This window comes from Ornithodoros turicata, chromosome 3 (assembly GCF_037126465.1).
Source record: "Ornithodoros turicata isolate Travis chromosome 3, ASM3712646v1, whole genome shotgun sequence".
Classification (NCBI taxonomy): Eukaryota; Metazoa; Arthropoda; class Arachnida; order Ixodida; family Argasidae; genus Ornithodoros; species Ornithodoros turicata.
In genome coordinates, this window is record NC_088203.1 from 87,287,245 (window position 1) to 87,303,882 (window position 16,638).

Consider the following 16,638-nt stretch of genomic DNA (forward strand, 5'->3'; position numbering starts at 1 on the left):
TTCCCAAAATTTTATATGTACATGTGCTATGACAATGCATGTGTCTGGAAAACCTTTGTGTACAGAAGTACGTGAAGCACTGTGTGCCGTTTTACTTCAAAAGAACACCTGCAGGTAATATTTGACAAATGAGGATGATGAACATGATCACCAGGGAAAGTATGTAAATTACTTTGGAGAGTTGAAGAAGTTGAAAAGTTTGCAATGGTACTCATTTGCTGCCTGCACATCTTGGAATATGCACCAACCAGACACTCTGTAGCTTCCTCATGTGGTGGTGCAATGCCTGCTACTTTCTTCAAATTGTTTGACAGATGGTGACACCTACCTTTTGTACCTGTGACAGTTTTTGCTATCACGTGAGTATCCACAACAGTACAACCATCACAATTCGACTACAGTCTCAGCTCAGTCGGTCAGTCACTGTTCTTGCATAAGATCATGGTAAGAGCAGAAATAAGGCGTTTAGTTGTATTTTGGCAGTTAGCCAAAGTCAAAAGTTGTCAAGTGCATTGTGGGGCATTTCCACAGCAGTTTATGACGTGGTTGCATCAAACAAGGTTAGCAACAGCGATATTGAACGAGATTGGCTGTGTGTATGACTATGGCAATCAGGGATCCGAGATTTCTGTTTGCCGCAGAAAAAATTTTCAGTTTTGTCACGGAAAGAACAGATAGTTAGCATACTGTCGTTTTCACGCAATATCCTCTTGGAACATGCTCTCTTCCAACGGATACCCAATGCCATGGAGGAGGAAGGGCCACACAAAACGAACTTGAGCGCATAAGCCACAACAAGCCGGACAAAAAGCTGCTGATATATTGAGTATTTTTTTTTGTTTTCCCAACTGGTATTGTTGTTCTGAGCGGTTGGTGTGGTTTGGTTAGAAAAAAAAGAAAAAAAGAAAAGAAACGCTAGCATAAGCCTCTCTCTTCTGCTTCTCTTCTTTTCTGTTTTGCTTCTTCTCTTTGGTTCCTTCTTTTGCTTACGTTGCTCTTCAGTCTCGGCAGCCCGTCGCCATCGATCGCAGTCCGTTTCCCTTTGATTCCCTCAGATTTCCCTCAGACTTGCCCGCGCATCTGGCACGCCAGAAACCTCCTCCTCCGCACGGCGCGCGCTACTGTCTGCACGTCTGTCCGCAGATCGACACCACCGTTATTCCTTTGACATGACCCTTCTAATGCTCACGCATTAAAAAGAAATGAGTTGGATGGTGAGCCAAGGCCTTTTGGATGTCAATTTCAGCTACTTATTATAGATAAGGAATAAAACACAGGCACACACACTCTTATTACAACCACGCACGTGAGCAAAAGGGCGGATTAGGCACAGCTAGAGGCATAGCCTCTTGATCATGCACTGACGTCATGTGTTCCCAATCGTAGTATGTTGCGCAACGGATGGCTGGCGCTGATCAGGGGCAGAGGTCTGTGGAAGTTTCGTTTTTGGTGGTCTGCACATTTCTTGACGGCAGTACAAGTCTGTCACAGCACTTATAGGGGGATATCCGTGTTTGGTGTTTTGGGAAGGAGAGGTCAGCTTGCTCTGAACTTTCCGCTCAGTGCACCAAGGGGGAAGGGCAAAGTGAAGGCCGAAAGAGGAAGGGGAAATATGATGGTGGTAACTGGAAGGTGAGGGATGTGCAGTCCTCGGGATTCGGATAACCCCGTAGAACTGTCCACCACGGAAAACATTTGAGCATGTCTCAGTAGCCGGCCCCTTCATTGGGATGCCCTTTAACCACAGTAATAGCTAACAGTAACTGCCTGGGGCGTCAGGGGAGAGGTTTTTGCAGCACACCCTAATGCCCCCCAAAATACCAGTCAGGAAGGCCAAAAACGACAAAAAAAGAGAGAGAGAGAGAGAGATGGGTGTCATCCCCCTCCTCCTACAAGATACCTCCCCCCTGCCCGAGATGAAAATCTTGGGACTATCCCTCGAAAGTCCCTCAACACAGGCCGAGGAGTGGTGGTTGTTGACGAAAATCTTAATAGAACGATCATGTGTTACAGACAGTGCAGAATGACATTAAATAATGCTGAACGGCTTCGACTTACAGCATTTGCTGAATCTCTCTGTACGTGATTGACAAAAATAGATCGTCTTTAGGTTTCAAATGTGTTTTGTGTTAGAGTGGTAGTGAAGGTGCAGTGCCTCACTGAAAAGAACGTTACCTGCAGTAAGTAAAATTGTGATAAGTGAACATAAAGATCTGTAAAAAGAAAACAGAATACTGGACGGTAGGGCCTCCACGCATGATAAGCGAGGACCGTTACGCGAGATTGAGGTTAGGGCACACATGGCTCACGCATCACCACCTACTCAGAGGTCAGGATCCACCAGCTTGCGCGCACTGCGGTGACAGCTTGACCGTCTTGCACGTGCTAGCATCCTGCCCTCACTTCGAACACCAACGCCAACAGTATTTCACCGCATTCTACAGATACCATGTCCCACTCCACCCAACCCTTCTACTGGGTGACACTCCTCTTGTGCCGTTTGATAATGTCATCCAATTTTTGACCATGTGTGGGTTACTTAGTAAGATGTAGGTGTTAAGCACTGCTCCGCTTTTATCCAATATCACCGAACTCCTTATGTAAATATCTCATCCTGGATCACCTCATCGCTCACACTTGTAGATAGCTTTTAACTGCCATACTCACTTGTTATCGTCATTCTCCTCTCTCTCTTATCCTGGTCCATCTCATCGCTCATACCTGGAGATAGCTTTTAAGAACCACACACACACTCTCTCTCACATCATCTCTCCCATAATCATCTCACACCACCACACACTCACCATAGTTTTGGCGCTCTATGGCCTTTGTTGCCTTTATGCCATTAAACCCAAAATCTCTCTCTCTCTCTCTCTCTCTCTCTCTCTCTCCCCCCGTTGGCGTAGCCAATGGTAGGTTCGGGTGTTCGATCTTCCCGAAACCGTACATTCGGTAGCGCATTTTGGATAGGGAAAACGAGCGTGAAATCGTCATTTCTCATGTAAAGCTTCCTCCCCCCCCCTCCTCCTCCTCCTCCACCTCGCGAAATATTTTGCTGGCTACGTCACTGGCGGAGAGCGAGGCCCCGGGTGTGTAACCGCTCCCCTTGCCCCACCTCCCGATCCGAAACCACACGGCTAACTCGTAGCACAGCTAACTACAAATCCTATCGTCCTTCGGTTATCGAATCCTTGCGCGAGGCTTTCGCCAAAGGTCTCGCGAGTACGCTGCAGTCACGCACGACCGTTGCAGGGTGTCTCAGTTAAATCCCCGGGATAAATAATTCGCGAACGGGTGCACCAATCCAAGAACTTTCTTTCTTACAAGTATCTGTCCTAAACCATCTACAAGCTCCGTACCGTGTGAATGAGTGGGAGGCGTTCAGTATTTAAATAAAAATTCAAATGAGTTTCGTGAAAAAACATGATTTCTCAAGCAGGGCGCCTTTGGCATTAAAAAGGGTACTACCCCTTTTGGGACCTTCAGTGGACACCTCTTAGAGAAAAATCTGCCACCGAAGCGGGTCATTTGTTGCTGTAATTAATTGGTTTCGGTTTACATACTTTTGTCGCGGCTGTCCGGGTGAAGTGAAGCGCAAAAGGACGTAATTGATTGGTGTAATTCATTGGTGTAAAAACTCAATATTTTGGTTGGTTAATAAGAGAATGGAAGAGCGGCGCTTTGCGCTTCACCGCGACCAGCCGCGACAAAAGCATGTAAACCGAAACCAATTAATTCTCAGAAGTTTCAGGGGGCGGGGTGGGTGGGGGGTTGTAAAGGGGGGCGAGCAAGTGAACGCAGCGGCATGCTTTCGGCAAGAATTGCACCTCCCGATACAGGGTGTTTTTTTTTTATTAATTAGTTACAGAATTTTTATTTAAAAAAATAGCAAAACAGAATAGGCGCCGTTTTATCGAGTGAGTATGCGGTACACACAGACTCGCGTGTCTCGCCCTGTCACTTATAGAAATTGTGTCGCTAAATTGAATTTAGAAATACTCCCGAAATTAAATTTCCGACGCGCTCAGGGGAAGCGTGCGCTTTCTGTGGTTGTCTTAGCGCCTATCTCCACCATAGTTCCGGTTTCCTCTCGACAATTTCCTTCTCGCCTTGCGATGCCTTTCACCGCGAACGGAACGGCTTCATTGTGGTACTACAGGCACAGCTGCTTTCGGCGATGTCGTCGTAGAACGCGGGCAAAGACGTCCACGACATGCGGCCGCGAATATGACGCACCTGTTTTGCCCTTCCAGTCTCGCTGAATATTCTCATGTAAAGGGCGCAGAAAGCTTCGCGACGAACTCCGCTTGGACGAGGTACGACGGTATATTCTACTATACTTTACTGCACTCTTAAAAGTGGGGCGAATGAAAACGGGGGCGTACGCAATTTTTGTGGTATTGTACAGTTCATAATTGCCACAAAAATGGCGTACGCCCCCTCCGTTTTCGTCAAATCAAGGGAGAGGACGTTGTCGTTCGGTATTAGCAAGGAACCGTGGTATTAGGGTTGGAGCATGCTATACGGTGAAGCTCTGTTTTTACAGTGTAGGGATGCTGCCATAAGGTTTACACCACTTGTCTAGTGGCCAAAACGATACAGCGGCAGCGCAACAAAGAGGACAAGAAGGATCAGACAAACACAGGCGCTGTACTATCCTTGTATGTATCCTTGTACTATCCTATGTATCCTTCTTATCGTCGTTGTTGCGCTGTATCGTTTTGAGTACGTACCAACTCGCCCAACTCTCCGCATTAATTGTCTAGTGGTGTTTCGTGTCAGAGGTGGGTTCAGTGGAAAGTTGCTGTCCTGCATCCTACAGCATCCAGTAACAAAGTGTGTTTCACCTATAGCTCTTCTTTGTTTTTCTTCGTCTTTTATTTAAAAGTTTTCTGTTCAGTTGTATAGTACATGCCTTCAATGCCAGTGATTGAGATACATTGAAGCCTGAGCTGTAGGGAAGTACATGATCTAGACGTGATGCTCTTTCTCCTCAGTACACATTCATTCTTTCCTTTATATACTGGAGCGTGCACATTTTCCAGTCGTATTTATGTGCTTTGGTGCGAGCGCTTCGACGCCTTTTAGTCTAGGTTAGGTATTCCACGGTGGAGTGGGACAGAGTGGGACGTAAAAAAACAGATACACACAGAATAGATGCTGTAAAATGTTATGTTTGTGCTCAAACATTGTATTTCTTTTAATTACGGGTGTTAATAATTACGTCACAGAACCGGAGAGGTGATTGTATTTAGCAGAATACATGTATTGTTTCTCCTGCCATTTTATGCGAAATATTTGTTGCCATTGCAATGTTTCCTGTTTGAATGAAAATTATAGGATTGACTTCTATAGAGACCTGTTCGACTTTTTTCATAATGGGGGTCTTCAACCCTGTATACAGTCTGCATATCTTGCATGTAGGCTGGTTACCTTTTTCCGTTTTATGGACAATGCATATTAAGTAATAATAATAATAATAGATAATAATGCATGCTTAATAGACCCACCTAAAGAGAGAGAGAGACAGAGAGAGAAAGAATAGCAAGCCTAAATCAAAGGGATTTTATCAAGCAGTGCAATATTAAGCTCTGACCTTAAAAATGTTATGTCTCTGTTGCTTATCTATTTTCACTGTGTTGCGGATAACCGAGAAGGGCTTTCTCTAAAGTACCTCCAGTTTCCTCCCGTAATCGTTCCCAGTGAGTCATCCAGCATCTTGTATAGTCTCAGCTATGATGTCATTCCTGAGCGAAATCAATACAATCAAATAATATACGAAATCGAAAAAAAAAAACAATATTGTTCCCGTACGGTTCTCCAGAAGTGTAACCAATGATTAGGAAGCATTATTGATAAATGATAAGTCATAAGTATATGCTGAGCAGTCTCTTAATTTTTGCGAACCTCTTTCTTCGGCTGATCATCGCAGGCTGGCCGAGACGCCTCGGACGGCAATGCCCTTGCAAGAGGATCCACTTGCTCACAGTAATGCAGCGAAAGCATCTCCACGAACCTCTGAGCACAGAAAGCAAGGTGTGTCCGTGAGCTTTTACGAGGAGGGCAATCGAGTGTATCCGGAGTCACCCCCTCGGGAGGATGCCCCCGGATTGGTTGCCCCCGTCGAAGTGCACGACAGCCCCCCCAAAGAGCCGCAACTGTTGAGTGGAGTGAGCATCTTGGACGACCGACCCCCCTTGGTGGCTGTAACTGCAGAGCCAGGCATGTCAAGGGGGAAACTTAGATGGCTATCCGCGTTCAACAAGATTGTGACTCAGCTGAACGAGGTAAGTGGCACCCATCTCTGTTACGAAACTGGGAATGTGCGGCGTGACAGTATACTTACTGTGGGAGGCCGTCGAAAAGTAACTCCTTCTAGTTGCTCGAAGGTTTTGGTCCCTGATGCTCTGTTGCGTCGATCCAACACGTTTTAAAGGAGCACAGAAAGCCTTTGAGTCACGACCATTTTTTAAAAACCAAGCCGTTAACCTGACTGCTAAAGCGCACCATACGAAGTGATTCCCTCGACAGATGCATACATATCGCGGAATTCGATTTTGAAAATCGCGACCGCGCGCAACGGTGGCAATGTCCGCAACTAGCCGCCAGAGTCGCTTTGACGTCATCGCGGCGCAACCCGCTAACTGGTTTGCTTGTTTGGAGAAGCGTCGTCTGCTACACAGAGAGAGAACTAGGAGTAGAAACGAAAAAGAAAAAAGAAGTGCTAAAAGCGCCAATTGGAACGCGGTCTCTCTTGTAACCACGATGACATCACAATCCTCCTCCTCCTCGTTTCGGCTTGCAGAGCGAGTCGAGTGGGAACGCGCGCGTCGATGTGCGGGGGCGTTTTATTCCAAGAAAAATACTGAGTACAGAGAATTTTTGTGTGTGTTAGTTGTCACGTCAAGTTACGTCCCTTCGTAATTCGCCAGAAACAAAATCTTTTGGATGGCTTTCTGAGCTGCTTGAAAGGCGCACTGAGGTGCCTCCATTTTTTTCTTTTGTGCGGAGTGTTCTCCAACGAATAAAATGAGTTCCTGGGAAAGAACGACGAGCGCAGGTGACATACAGAGCGAGCGCGAGGGCTCTGTTCCGCACACCACCTTTGAAAAATTCTTCTCTTCGTGAAAAGAGTGCATCGCAGAATGAGAGGACGTCGTGACGTATGCTACTCCCCTCACGTGACGAGTGACGTACAGCGGCACAGCTCAAGCATGCATAAGCGGCGCGTGAGCCGCGAAGAAAAAGAAACAAGGCACGGAGCCTCCAATACGTCACGCGAGAATCGTGTCGGCCGGCCGCGGCTGCTTTCTCCGACTGTTTTTTGTAAGTTAGATTGCGCAGCTATAACGCACCGCAGAGCGAAAATATTTTGCATGGTGACTCCTGGTGGACAGCTTGACAGACGAGGCAGGATTTGGAACGACGTTAAATGTCACCTCATTGCTCCTTTAAAGGGACTATCGCATCCGGGAACTTGTGTATGCGACCGATACGGTGATGTTTGCATCGTTTCACACAGTCAGCGCTTGGCCAAATTTCCCTTCCGAAAACAGCTTACACATCAAATGAACGAGTTTTAAAGATTCGCACTGCCTCTGCAGCTAAGGAAGCCAAGCGATAGTAACACCACGATGATGTCAGCCAGCCACACGAATGGGAGCGCAGCGCGGGCGATTGTGTCCGAGTTCAGTCTGCTCCGCGTTCGCACCGCAATATACTAAGTGAAAAGTACTCGGTAAATTCGTCGACTTTCGCTTATGAGTGTGAGCACTGACGCGATCATGTCGCGGGTGGAATACGGTGTTACGCTCAGGGATTTCCCTACACCCCCCATGGGGGGGGGGGGGGTGTACACCCTTCCTGCATTTTTGCAACACCCCCCCCCCTGAAATTTTTCAGGTGACCCCACCCAACTCGGCCACCAACACATTCTGGTAGTGAGTCCAGCGCTGCGAATTACATCCTGTACTGTCAAACTTATGTCATTCAGATGATCGTACCATGGATTCGTCCAAAATCATTTGAAAGTGACTGTTCAATGCATATATTGCGCGCACATACCAGCAAAAATGCGTGCGGGCACGCGAACTCAATGTGGATCATCAAGAACCATTTGCGCCCAACTCAATCAAGCAAGGTATTCTGATTTTTTCGTGTAAGGTTTTCACCTTTGGTTGCTCATTGAGCTTCGTGAGACAAGGTGCTAGTCTTTTTTCTTTGTCGGTCGTGCGATTATGCATCTTAATGTTGAAATACCATTCATAATGAATCTATAGTCTAATGTACTGGCTGTGTTCTAACGTAATAACATGTACTAATAAAACGGGAAAGCTGTGCAGATATGTCACAATTGTGCCACGATTCTTTCCGTGTCTAAGAAAAATTCCTTAAGTGGAACGTTCACCAAGCATACCCCCCCCCCCCCCAGCAGGGAATTTCTGGGGAAATCACTGGTTACGCTCCTGGCTGTACGGACAGCGCAGGCGCTAACCCAGAAGTGACATTCCATGATATTATCACTCCACGACCTGCAGACGCCCGCCATCCGGCCGGCCCCAAAGGGTGCTCCCTGATTGGACTTGTCCCTGTGACGTTTTCTACGATTTCCAGAGAGGGAATTCCGACATAGTCTCAACATCCGGCGTCTGGTCTTGCCGTGTATTACATCAAATTGCGTAGAAACTATACACCACTAATTCGCGTCGGGTTTTCGTCGTTATTGTCGGTGATGAGCAAGGAGTGAAACGGCGCTATAGTTTTGGAACCGACTTGGACGCATGCGATAGTCCCTTTAATCAATGGCGTCAATATCGAAGTTGATGCAGAAACGTGATGTTAGAACACCGATTCTGTGTGACTTGCGACGAGACTACGTTTATGTGCTTTGGAGGACAGAAATAGTTTCTGTTCCACATATGCCTAACCTGTGGCAATAACAGTTAGTCGAGTGCATTACTAGGTGGCTTTCCCCGCATTAAATTGCACAATGCCACTATGGCATGGTGACCTGCAAAACACCCTACTTGTCTACACAGAGCAATTATGTAGAGCAGTTTACCCATTTGAACACTCCGTACACCACTGCTGAGGTGTCACATGTACGTGCGTGTCCTCCAATGTACGTGACTTTGCGTGCTCCAGAGCACGTTACCGCAAGCGGTGACGTGGCCGTATGATGTTCTCTGCGGTGTCACGGAATTTACGTCGCTGCCGCAGTCATTGGATAGGACTTTCACGTGCTCCAAAGCACGCGACGGCAAGGATTCCTCTGTGATGCCACGACCTTCATGTCGCTTCCGGAATCATTGGGTATGACTTCCAGCGCGACTATCAATGGATCATGCGTGTGTCTTGGCACGCATGTGTGTATTGCGAGATTGAAGTTAATTCATTTTGGAAAAAGGTGCATACGAGGAGGCAAAGAAATGCCCTACGGTATTCGTCTTCGAATCTTGTTGGCAACAAGTTCGAATCTTGTAGACAAGTTTTTTTTTTTTTGTGTGTGTGTGTGTGTGTGTATGTGGTGACGCCCTCTTCTGACCACAGGGAGGCCGCAGCTCCGAAAAAATAAACAACAGCATCTTCGTTTTAATGATGATGAATGGAGAGTTTCATCGCCAGAGGCGATATTCCCATTGCTGGCGGTAATGCGGTAAAATATAGAAATGAGTCGCCTTACAGTGAGGACCGAAGTCCTGCGGTGTCCAAAAACTAGTTTAGGAGTGCTTTTAGGGCAGAGCGTTGGTGGGCTGGATCTGGCCAATTTTAGCCAAGCAATTTTGAGGGCGAGAGTCCAGCTGATTTGGAGACACTGAAAGTGTGGTTCCGATAGGTTGGTAGTGTAAGCAATGGCGAAGGGTATGCTCTAGATCTTCCAGGTTACCGAAGTGTCGGCATTTTGTATAGAGTCAACTTATCGCTAGCGGTAACGCCGCTAAGCTGTAAAAGCAACATTGAGTCGCACCTCGTGAATTAATGCAGCGTCTTGACGAGAGATGTTCCGTGGCACCAGGAAAGCGAGCGTCGGATCACCTCTGGCTAGCATTGGGGGGATATCAGTTGTCCATTGGCGGGAAGCCAGGGGTGCCACTATTCGTCCAAGAATGGGCCGTACGGTCTCCTCTCAGCAGTGCAACACTCGTCCGTCTCCTAGATAGAGAGCTTCTAGTGCGGTGCTGTCAACCTGTTCATTCCCCACGACATCACAAAGGACTGGAACGCGCTGGAGAACTAGCCTGTGTCCGGCTTCGCAAACATGCTGGTAGGCCATTAACACGTATTCACTAGGGGTGCAGACGAGCCTAGTATTGCCTGTGTTCTCAATAGCTTCCAGTGCAGATTTTGAGTCGGTGAACACTGTCCATTCTCGCGGACTAAAATCAACTACATGTTGAAGAAAGAATAGAATGGAATGGTTCCGCAGCTGTTAACGACGTTGAATGCGAAAGGCGTCGCGCTTGCACTATGCCTTATTTGGATGGTATTATACACACGCCGATGCAGACTTGCCATTTCTGGAAGCGCCATCCGCGTACACTGCTAAAGCTAAATGACGCAGTATTAACCACGCAATGTAGCCAAAGCGTGGTTGGAAGCGATGCCATTAGCCCGTATGATTTAGCACCGTGCATGTTTTTTACTACTTCTCTTCAGCATAATGACGCAATAGAAGGCCGTGTGTAAGGGAGGGTGGACTCTTTAGTTTGACCCCCCGTTCTCCGAGGAAATCTCTGGTTGAGTACATGAAGATCTATGAGAATACACTTTGCACGGGAGGGGTGAGGGAGTAGGAACATCTAAAGGTCGGATTCCGGAAATGCCGCTGCGCATGTACCACACACAGTTGCCACTTGTTGTGGCTCATGCTCACGACCTACTAGATTATAACGACCATGTCACAATCAGAAAACCCTATGAGGAGCCTGTCCGCACGATCCGCCAGGGGCGCTACTGATCGGCACAACACGATTGGACGCGAAATTGCAAAATTCCCATATCGGACCCCCCTCCTGGGAACAAGGCTAACCGGAAGTCGCGCGTCCCTAGTAATAAATTGCGCTGTAATGTGCAAATTCTGTAGTGAGGTTAGGTTAGGTTAGGTCAGTACATTTTACACGCGCGGGGGGGGGGGGGGGGTCCGGGGGGGGGTTCCCCCCCCCGCAGTTGTTCGAGACTGTGCTCACTTCCGTCTAAGCCTCGTTCCCAGGGTTAGATCGGAGGGGGTCCAATGTGGGATTTCTGGCTCACTCCGATTGGACGATGGAAATTTGAATTCTGAACGCGCAGAAGCGTGCGTAAGACTACCGTAGCAGACGACAGCGATAGCCCCTATGAAAACGCGTAGAATGATGATGATAATCAACCTCAGAATGAAACATCTGTGGAACGTCCACCGCTTGTACAGAAATACTAAGGTAAGCTGAAGTACAAAGTATTGTAGAAGTTGAGGAAGCAATAACTGGGACGATGAGAAGCGCCACCGCTACCTTCCAAAAATGCGGCGCACAGAAGGGGTGCGCCTGACATGGTCGTTATAATCTAGTAGGTCGTGCTCATGCTATGTTCCTTGAGGTTCGATGCGACCTTTAGTCGCTTTGGTCTCTTACCGATGTCCTTGCCACCGGAACCGAACGCTCAGCGGTGCCCGGCGTTAAGTTGCACGTGGGTCGTGGTTTTCCACACAGCGGGAAAGACGCAGGCGTCTGTGGTTGTTTTAGCCCTGCTAGTGTTTGTGCCCAGTCCTATCATGCCCCTGGCCAGCCTCCTAGGAATTTTTGTATGAACGTATTCATAATTTCCAACAGCCGCCATGCATAGACCGGAACCTGCGTTTTCTCGAGATATTACTTTCCTTTACTGAAACGTCCACGAAGACTGTACTGCCTTACGGGTCAATTTCGCAGTCTCAATAATTCGCGAATTCGGGCGGAGCCACGCTTCTGGAATATTTGGCCCCGGTTTCGCGGTCTATGTTTCGCGAAATTAATTTGTTGCAAAATTTCAATTCCCCTTCTTATCTGTCATCATTGTCAATATTTCACAAAAATCAAAAAATAAAAATAAAATGACAATTGCGAAATTTGCCAAAATTAAGTCCTCGCAATGAAATTCTACTCTTCTCTACAGTAATTTCAAATGACGCATTCGGTTACCTGAATGCAGAATAGCGCCGGACCCGCGTGGAACGCACGATGCACCAAAGCAATAACTTTTTTGGGTCATTTTGGAAAATAAATTTTTACTGAAAGTAAACCTTACAGTGTTATGACCCCACAGCAACGGGGCGATCATCATATTCCCGTTGAGATCAAAAGACGACAAAGACCTTTGCATATGAGCATGCGATCCAGATTGCTTTGAGCAGATTGAAGCAATTTTGCATGCATTTTGAATAAGCTGTCGTACGTTCAACCGGCAATGGATGTCATCCCCATGCAAATCTTATGCGCTGTGTCTTGTTGGGGAAGTGTTGCTGAAGTCGCTAACAATGTGGCTGTCATATGTGTTCTTCTGAACGCGGTAAAGTTTCTGAATTCCGAGCTGACTTTTCCCTGTGTCGTATAGATTGACATTCCAAGGTGGTACCCAGCTCATCTGAGTCGGATTCGGACATGTGTCTATAGTTCCGGAAAGCTTTGGTGGCAGGCGCAAGTCGTCCAGTACTGAGCAAATCCTCCACAACTTGCGGTTAATTGATTGCCCCCTGTGAAAGGGTTTCTGCGTGGGCATCTTGTATTACGGAAGCCGCAATTGCGATGTTATGGTCATCTAGCGTATTACGGAAGCCGTGCGAAGTGCGGTTTTTCTAAAGGCTTGCGCTGTGTCGACGTAAGTGCAAGTTTGCGCGCGCTGCATGTACAGGAGGATGTAAACAGAAAGCAAGGCTCCTTCTCCCATTTTCTTTCGCCTTACCCTCGAATTCATAGGTGTGACTTGACTTGTATCCGCATCTTGACTTGTGCAAGTCAGCGCCAAGCTCTGTCCTCGCTCAAGAGGGTTTGCGTCTTTCATGAACCCTCCCGTTGGGTTACTTCGTCAAGTCGCAGCCTGCGTTTAGCTTTAACTGCGTCTGGAAGCGAGATTTTCGCTCGAGTTTGCACTTAAAATTTACTTTGCACTATGAAAACGCGACATTTCTTAGCGTCAGGACTTATAATATGTGACACACCTGTCATTGGGCACCAACGGCTGTGCAAAGTCCCTGTAAACAAATTGATGACGCATCAGCTCATGTAAAGCCAAGCCAAGGCAATATTCTGAGTGTCATGTGGCTTCCCGAAGCTGCCGTACTGGACCGTTATCCAAGTCAGGTTCAAGGTAGCCCGAGCCCTGACTTGACGTTTTGACCACACGTGTCAAGCCGAGCCCGCTGCGTAAGAACGCTTCAAGCCGATCAGGGGGCTTCTGAATTGCATTAGCGCTCCTCCCAGGCGTCTGCAAGTCAAGTCGAGATCAAGTCGCATCTACGAATTGGGGGGTTAGAATACGTTTTGTAGGTGGAGTTCTGTCAGCTGGACAGCTGCCACTCGTCTCTTCTCTATTCAGAATTCAGATGTATTACCCTACATACTCACAGTTCCTCTGTTGTACACATGAACCGCGAGTGTACTCTCTCTCTCCCTTTCCCGTGAACACTTTCATTTTCATTTCATCTCATGTATTCGTTACATTGCATGTACAATGTAATCTGGAGCAAAAAGCTGCCGCATGCAGCTTGACGTGACACGTGATACGTTTTCCAAGGACGTAGTATGGGATAAAAGAGACCTCATGACGCTTGGCCTGGTGCGAACGTTTTTCGCTTGAGAAGATGTGAATCAGCGGAGCTGATAAGACGATAATTCCTAGCATTATGCCCCTAGACAACTATATAAAAATATTAGCGGAGCTTGATATCGATCCACGAACGTTAACGCGATCAGACCGGCACGCTTCCACTGCGCCAGGCTGCCGATTGACGGTGTCCAGGAAATGCACCACACACGCAGCAGCTCATTTTGTCCGTACAACCAGAATGCTACAGAAAACAGTATATAGGCGCATGGCCGGCAAAGACGTATTCTACGTCCGACGCAACGGCAGGCCAAATGTGGAGAACGAACGTTCTTCGTTGTCACACCGAATGAATACGTACACGTCGTTGTCGAGGACAACTTGGGTTGGGCTCGCGTCCTCGTCAATCGACCACTTCGAGTAGAACACGTTATACAGAGAGAGCCTTTCGCTGGATGCAGCCACACAGCGTCGCCAGGCTCCAATATTCTATAGTATATCCCCAGTCGTTTAGTTGGGGCAGGAAAGGTGAACTTCCTTCTGTCGAGCAGGACTTTAAGCCATATAGTAGAGATGGCACGAATCCAGGATTTTCCGAACCCGAATCCAAGGAAGATTCTGCGAATCCACGGACCTTACGAATCTCGAATCTTTAGAATCTTTTCTTAAAAAAGAGTTTGAAAAGCCTGGGGATGGGGGGGGACACTTCTACTGAAAAGTGTTTTGAAGTAGAATTTGATATATTTGTTTAATGAAAAACAAATTCAATAATAATAGTTTACTTTCAGAAGAAAACATACCCTTTTAGTACTTCTTAAATGTAATTTATTTAACGTATTGTTCATCGACTATAGGAAGTGCATGAACTCTCCAGTCTGAATTCTTTCCATAAAACTAAGAAACAATCAAAAGCAACGAACAAGAAAACACCCAATCAGCTAGGCTTTCGGCGGACTCCGGGGGCGCCAATTTTAAAAAGAAACAAACAAGCGTGGTTGGTGGATTCGAAAGATTCGATTCGCCGTTTTGGGCACTAGGATTCGGATTCCCGTATCACGAATCCCTGTCTATAGGGTTCGCAGATTCGGTTGGCCCATCCCTACCATATAGCGCTTAGTCTTGTGTTATAGTAACCAGGGTTTCCAAAATGTACCGGGGATACGCGCCAGAAAACTTCCATTTTCCGCTTCGTCAGATTCTTTCTTTCTTCTCTTTTATTTCAAAATAAAGTACAAAACACATAACTGCGACTGCAGGGCAAGCCCGCGTTCTTAAACTTTTGCGCAAAATACGACCCTGTCTGTTACAAAATTCGCACGAAGCGATAAGCTCCCCCTAGGAGCATTATTCCCTATCGATATTTCTCTGTTGATTATTTTAATTAGTCGTCGCACACAATGAAGCGCTGATACTCGGAACAATAATGAGAAAAACGGATCGAAATCCCGCTACTTTGACGTTAACTGTTGTAGTATTTTATGCTGTTCTCACTTCCGCGTTACTTCTCTGGTTCCCAGAGCTGGAGGTGGCGCTGGAGAAGCGTTACCCGTAAATGATGTATGAGCAGCGTTGTTGCAAATCTATCGTGCCTGCTTGTTCAAAGACAGGCATGAGGAGGCATCACAGCTCGATATCGTGACAATTCTTTGTGGTCGCTTCGATGCCAAAGGTTCTAAATTTATTATGTCTTTGGCCTCAGGCCAAATTCATTCATGGCTTTTCAAAGTGGAAATCACCAAGTGAACTTTTTTTTTTTTTTTTGAAGTGCGAATGCGAAAGGAAATCGCATAGTGCGAGTCTAAGAGAGCGCTATTTTTGCACAAGTTTGAGTTTGAATATGTATAAAAAAAGGGGAACATTGCACAAATTGATGGACTTTGAATAGGTCTTTTCAGTTTGTCATTACACATGTGGCGCTTCAAGAGCTCTGACGCTCCAAACACTATTCGTCAACGGCGGCGCGTTTTAACGCGGTAATTGATGTGCTTGGAGTTCGTTATTACAACAAAGTTATGGCAGCGCGCGCATTCCGTGTTCCAAGCAGTGATTTCGTCCAGACCCCGCTCCACCACCCAACACCCCCCTCCCAAATGTTCGGCGACGCCCCTAACTTTTTTGCCTGTGCACCCCCTACAGGGGGTGGGGGGCACGCTATTTCAGCTTTACACGCATGTCGGTAATGATACGTTAAGCTGTTATGATGTAACTGTAATGGTGACCTCTCCACGCACATACACACAATTTTGTTCAACACTCCCCCGTGCTTGGCTGCTGAATCTCGAACAGGACAGTGGGTTTGCGACGGCAGATTCGATCACATCTTCCGGGGCCACAAGAAGTCGCTCCTGCTAAAGATGATGGTGCTGTAGAAGCTGACCGTGAAGTCTCGGAAATGAGCCAAAGTGTAACTGTGAGGCAGGGTGACTAGTTTCCGACAACGGCAATACAGGCAAGCACGCCGCTCCCGCCCGTTTAGGCATAATGAATGCAAAGGGCCACTGAGAAGATGTGTCGCTATACGCCTGTGGAGAGCGAAGTATGGTCGAACCCTGAACGTCGACCATCGACTTTTGCGGTGCCAGCTGACTGCGAAATCTAGATGTCCTGTTGTGACAGGGTTGTGGACGACGACGAATTGTAGTAGAAATGGACTGGAATCCCAAGCAAAGCCCTCACCCCCCATAGTTTATCTTTCGAAGCCTGACACTCCGCAGCGAACGTGAGTTCACGGAAGAATGAGAGGTAAAACCAGTGATCTATCCAGACCCCCCCCCCCCTACATCCCCCTAACACCCTCACAAATGTCCAGTGACCCCCTAACTTTTTCACCTGTGTACCCCCTACAGGGGGCGCCCTTGCGAT

At 47.2% G+C, this 16,638-nt stretch overlaps 1 protein-coding gene across 1 annotated transcript in view; it reads left to right on the forward strand.

Annotated features, from left to right (window-relative positions):
* Positions 1-16,638, forward strand: part of LOC135388768 (protein unc-13 homolog B-like) — a 291,747-nt gene that overhangs the window by 24,725 nt on the left and 250,384 nt on the right. The window contains exon 11 of the mRNA XM_064618549.1: positions 5,933-6,287. Within this exon, the coding sequence (XP_064474619.1) occupies positions 5,933-6,287 (355 nt within the window). The remainder of the gene's footprint in view (positions 1-5,932; positions 6,288-16,638) is intronic.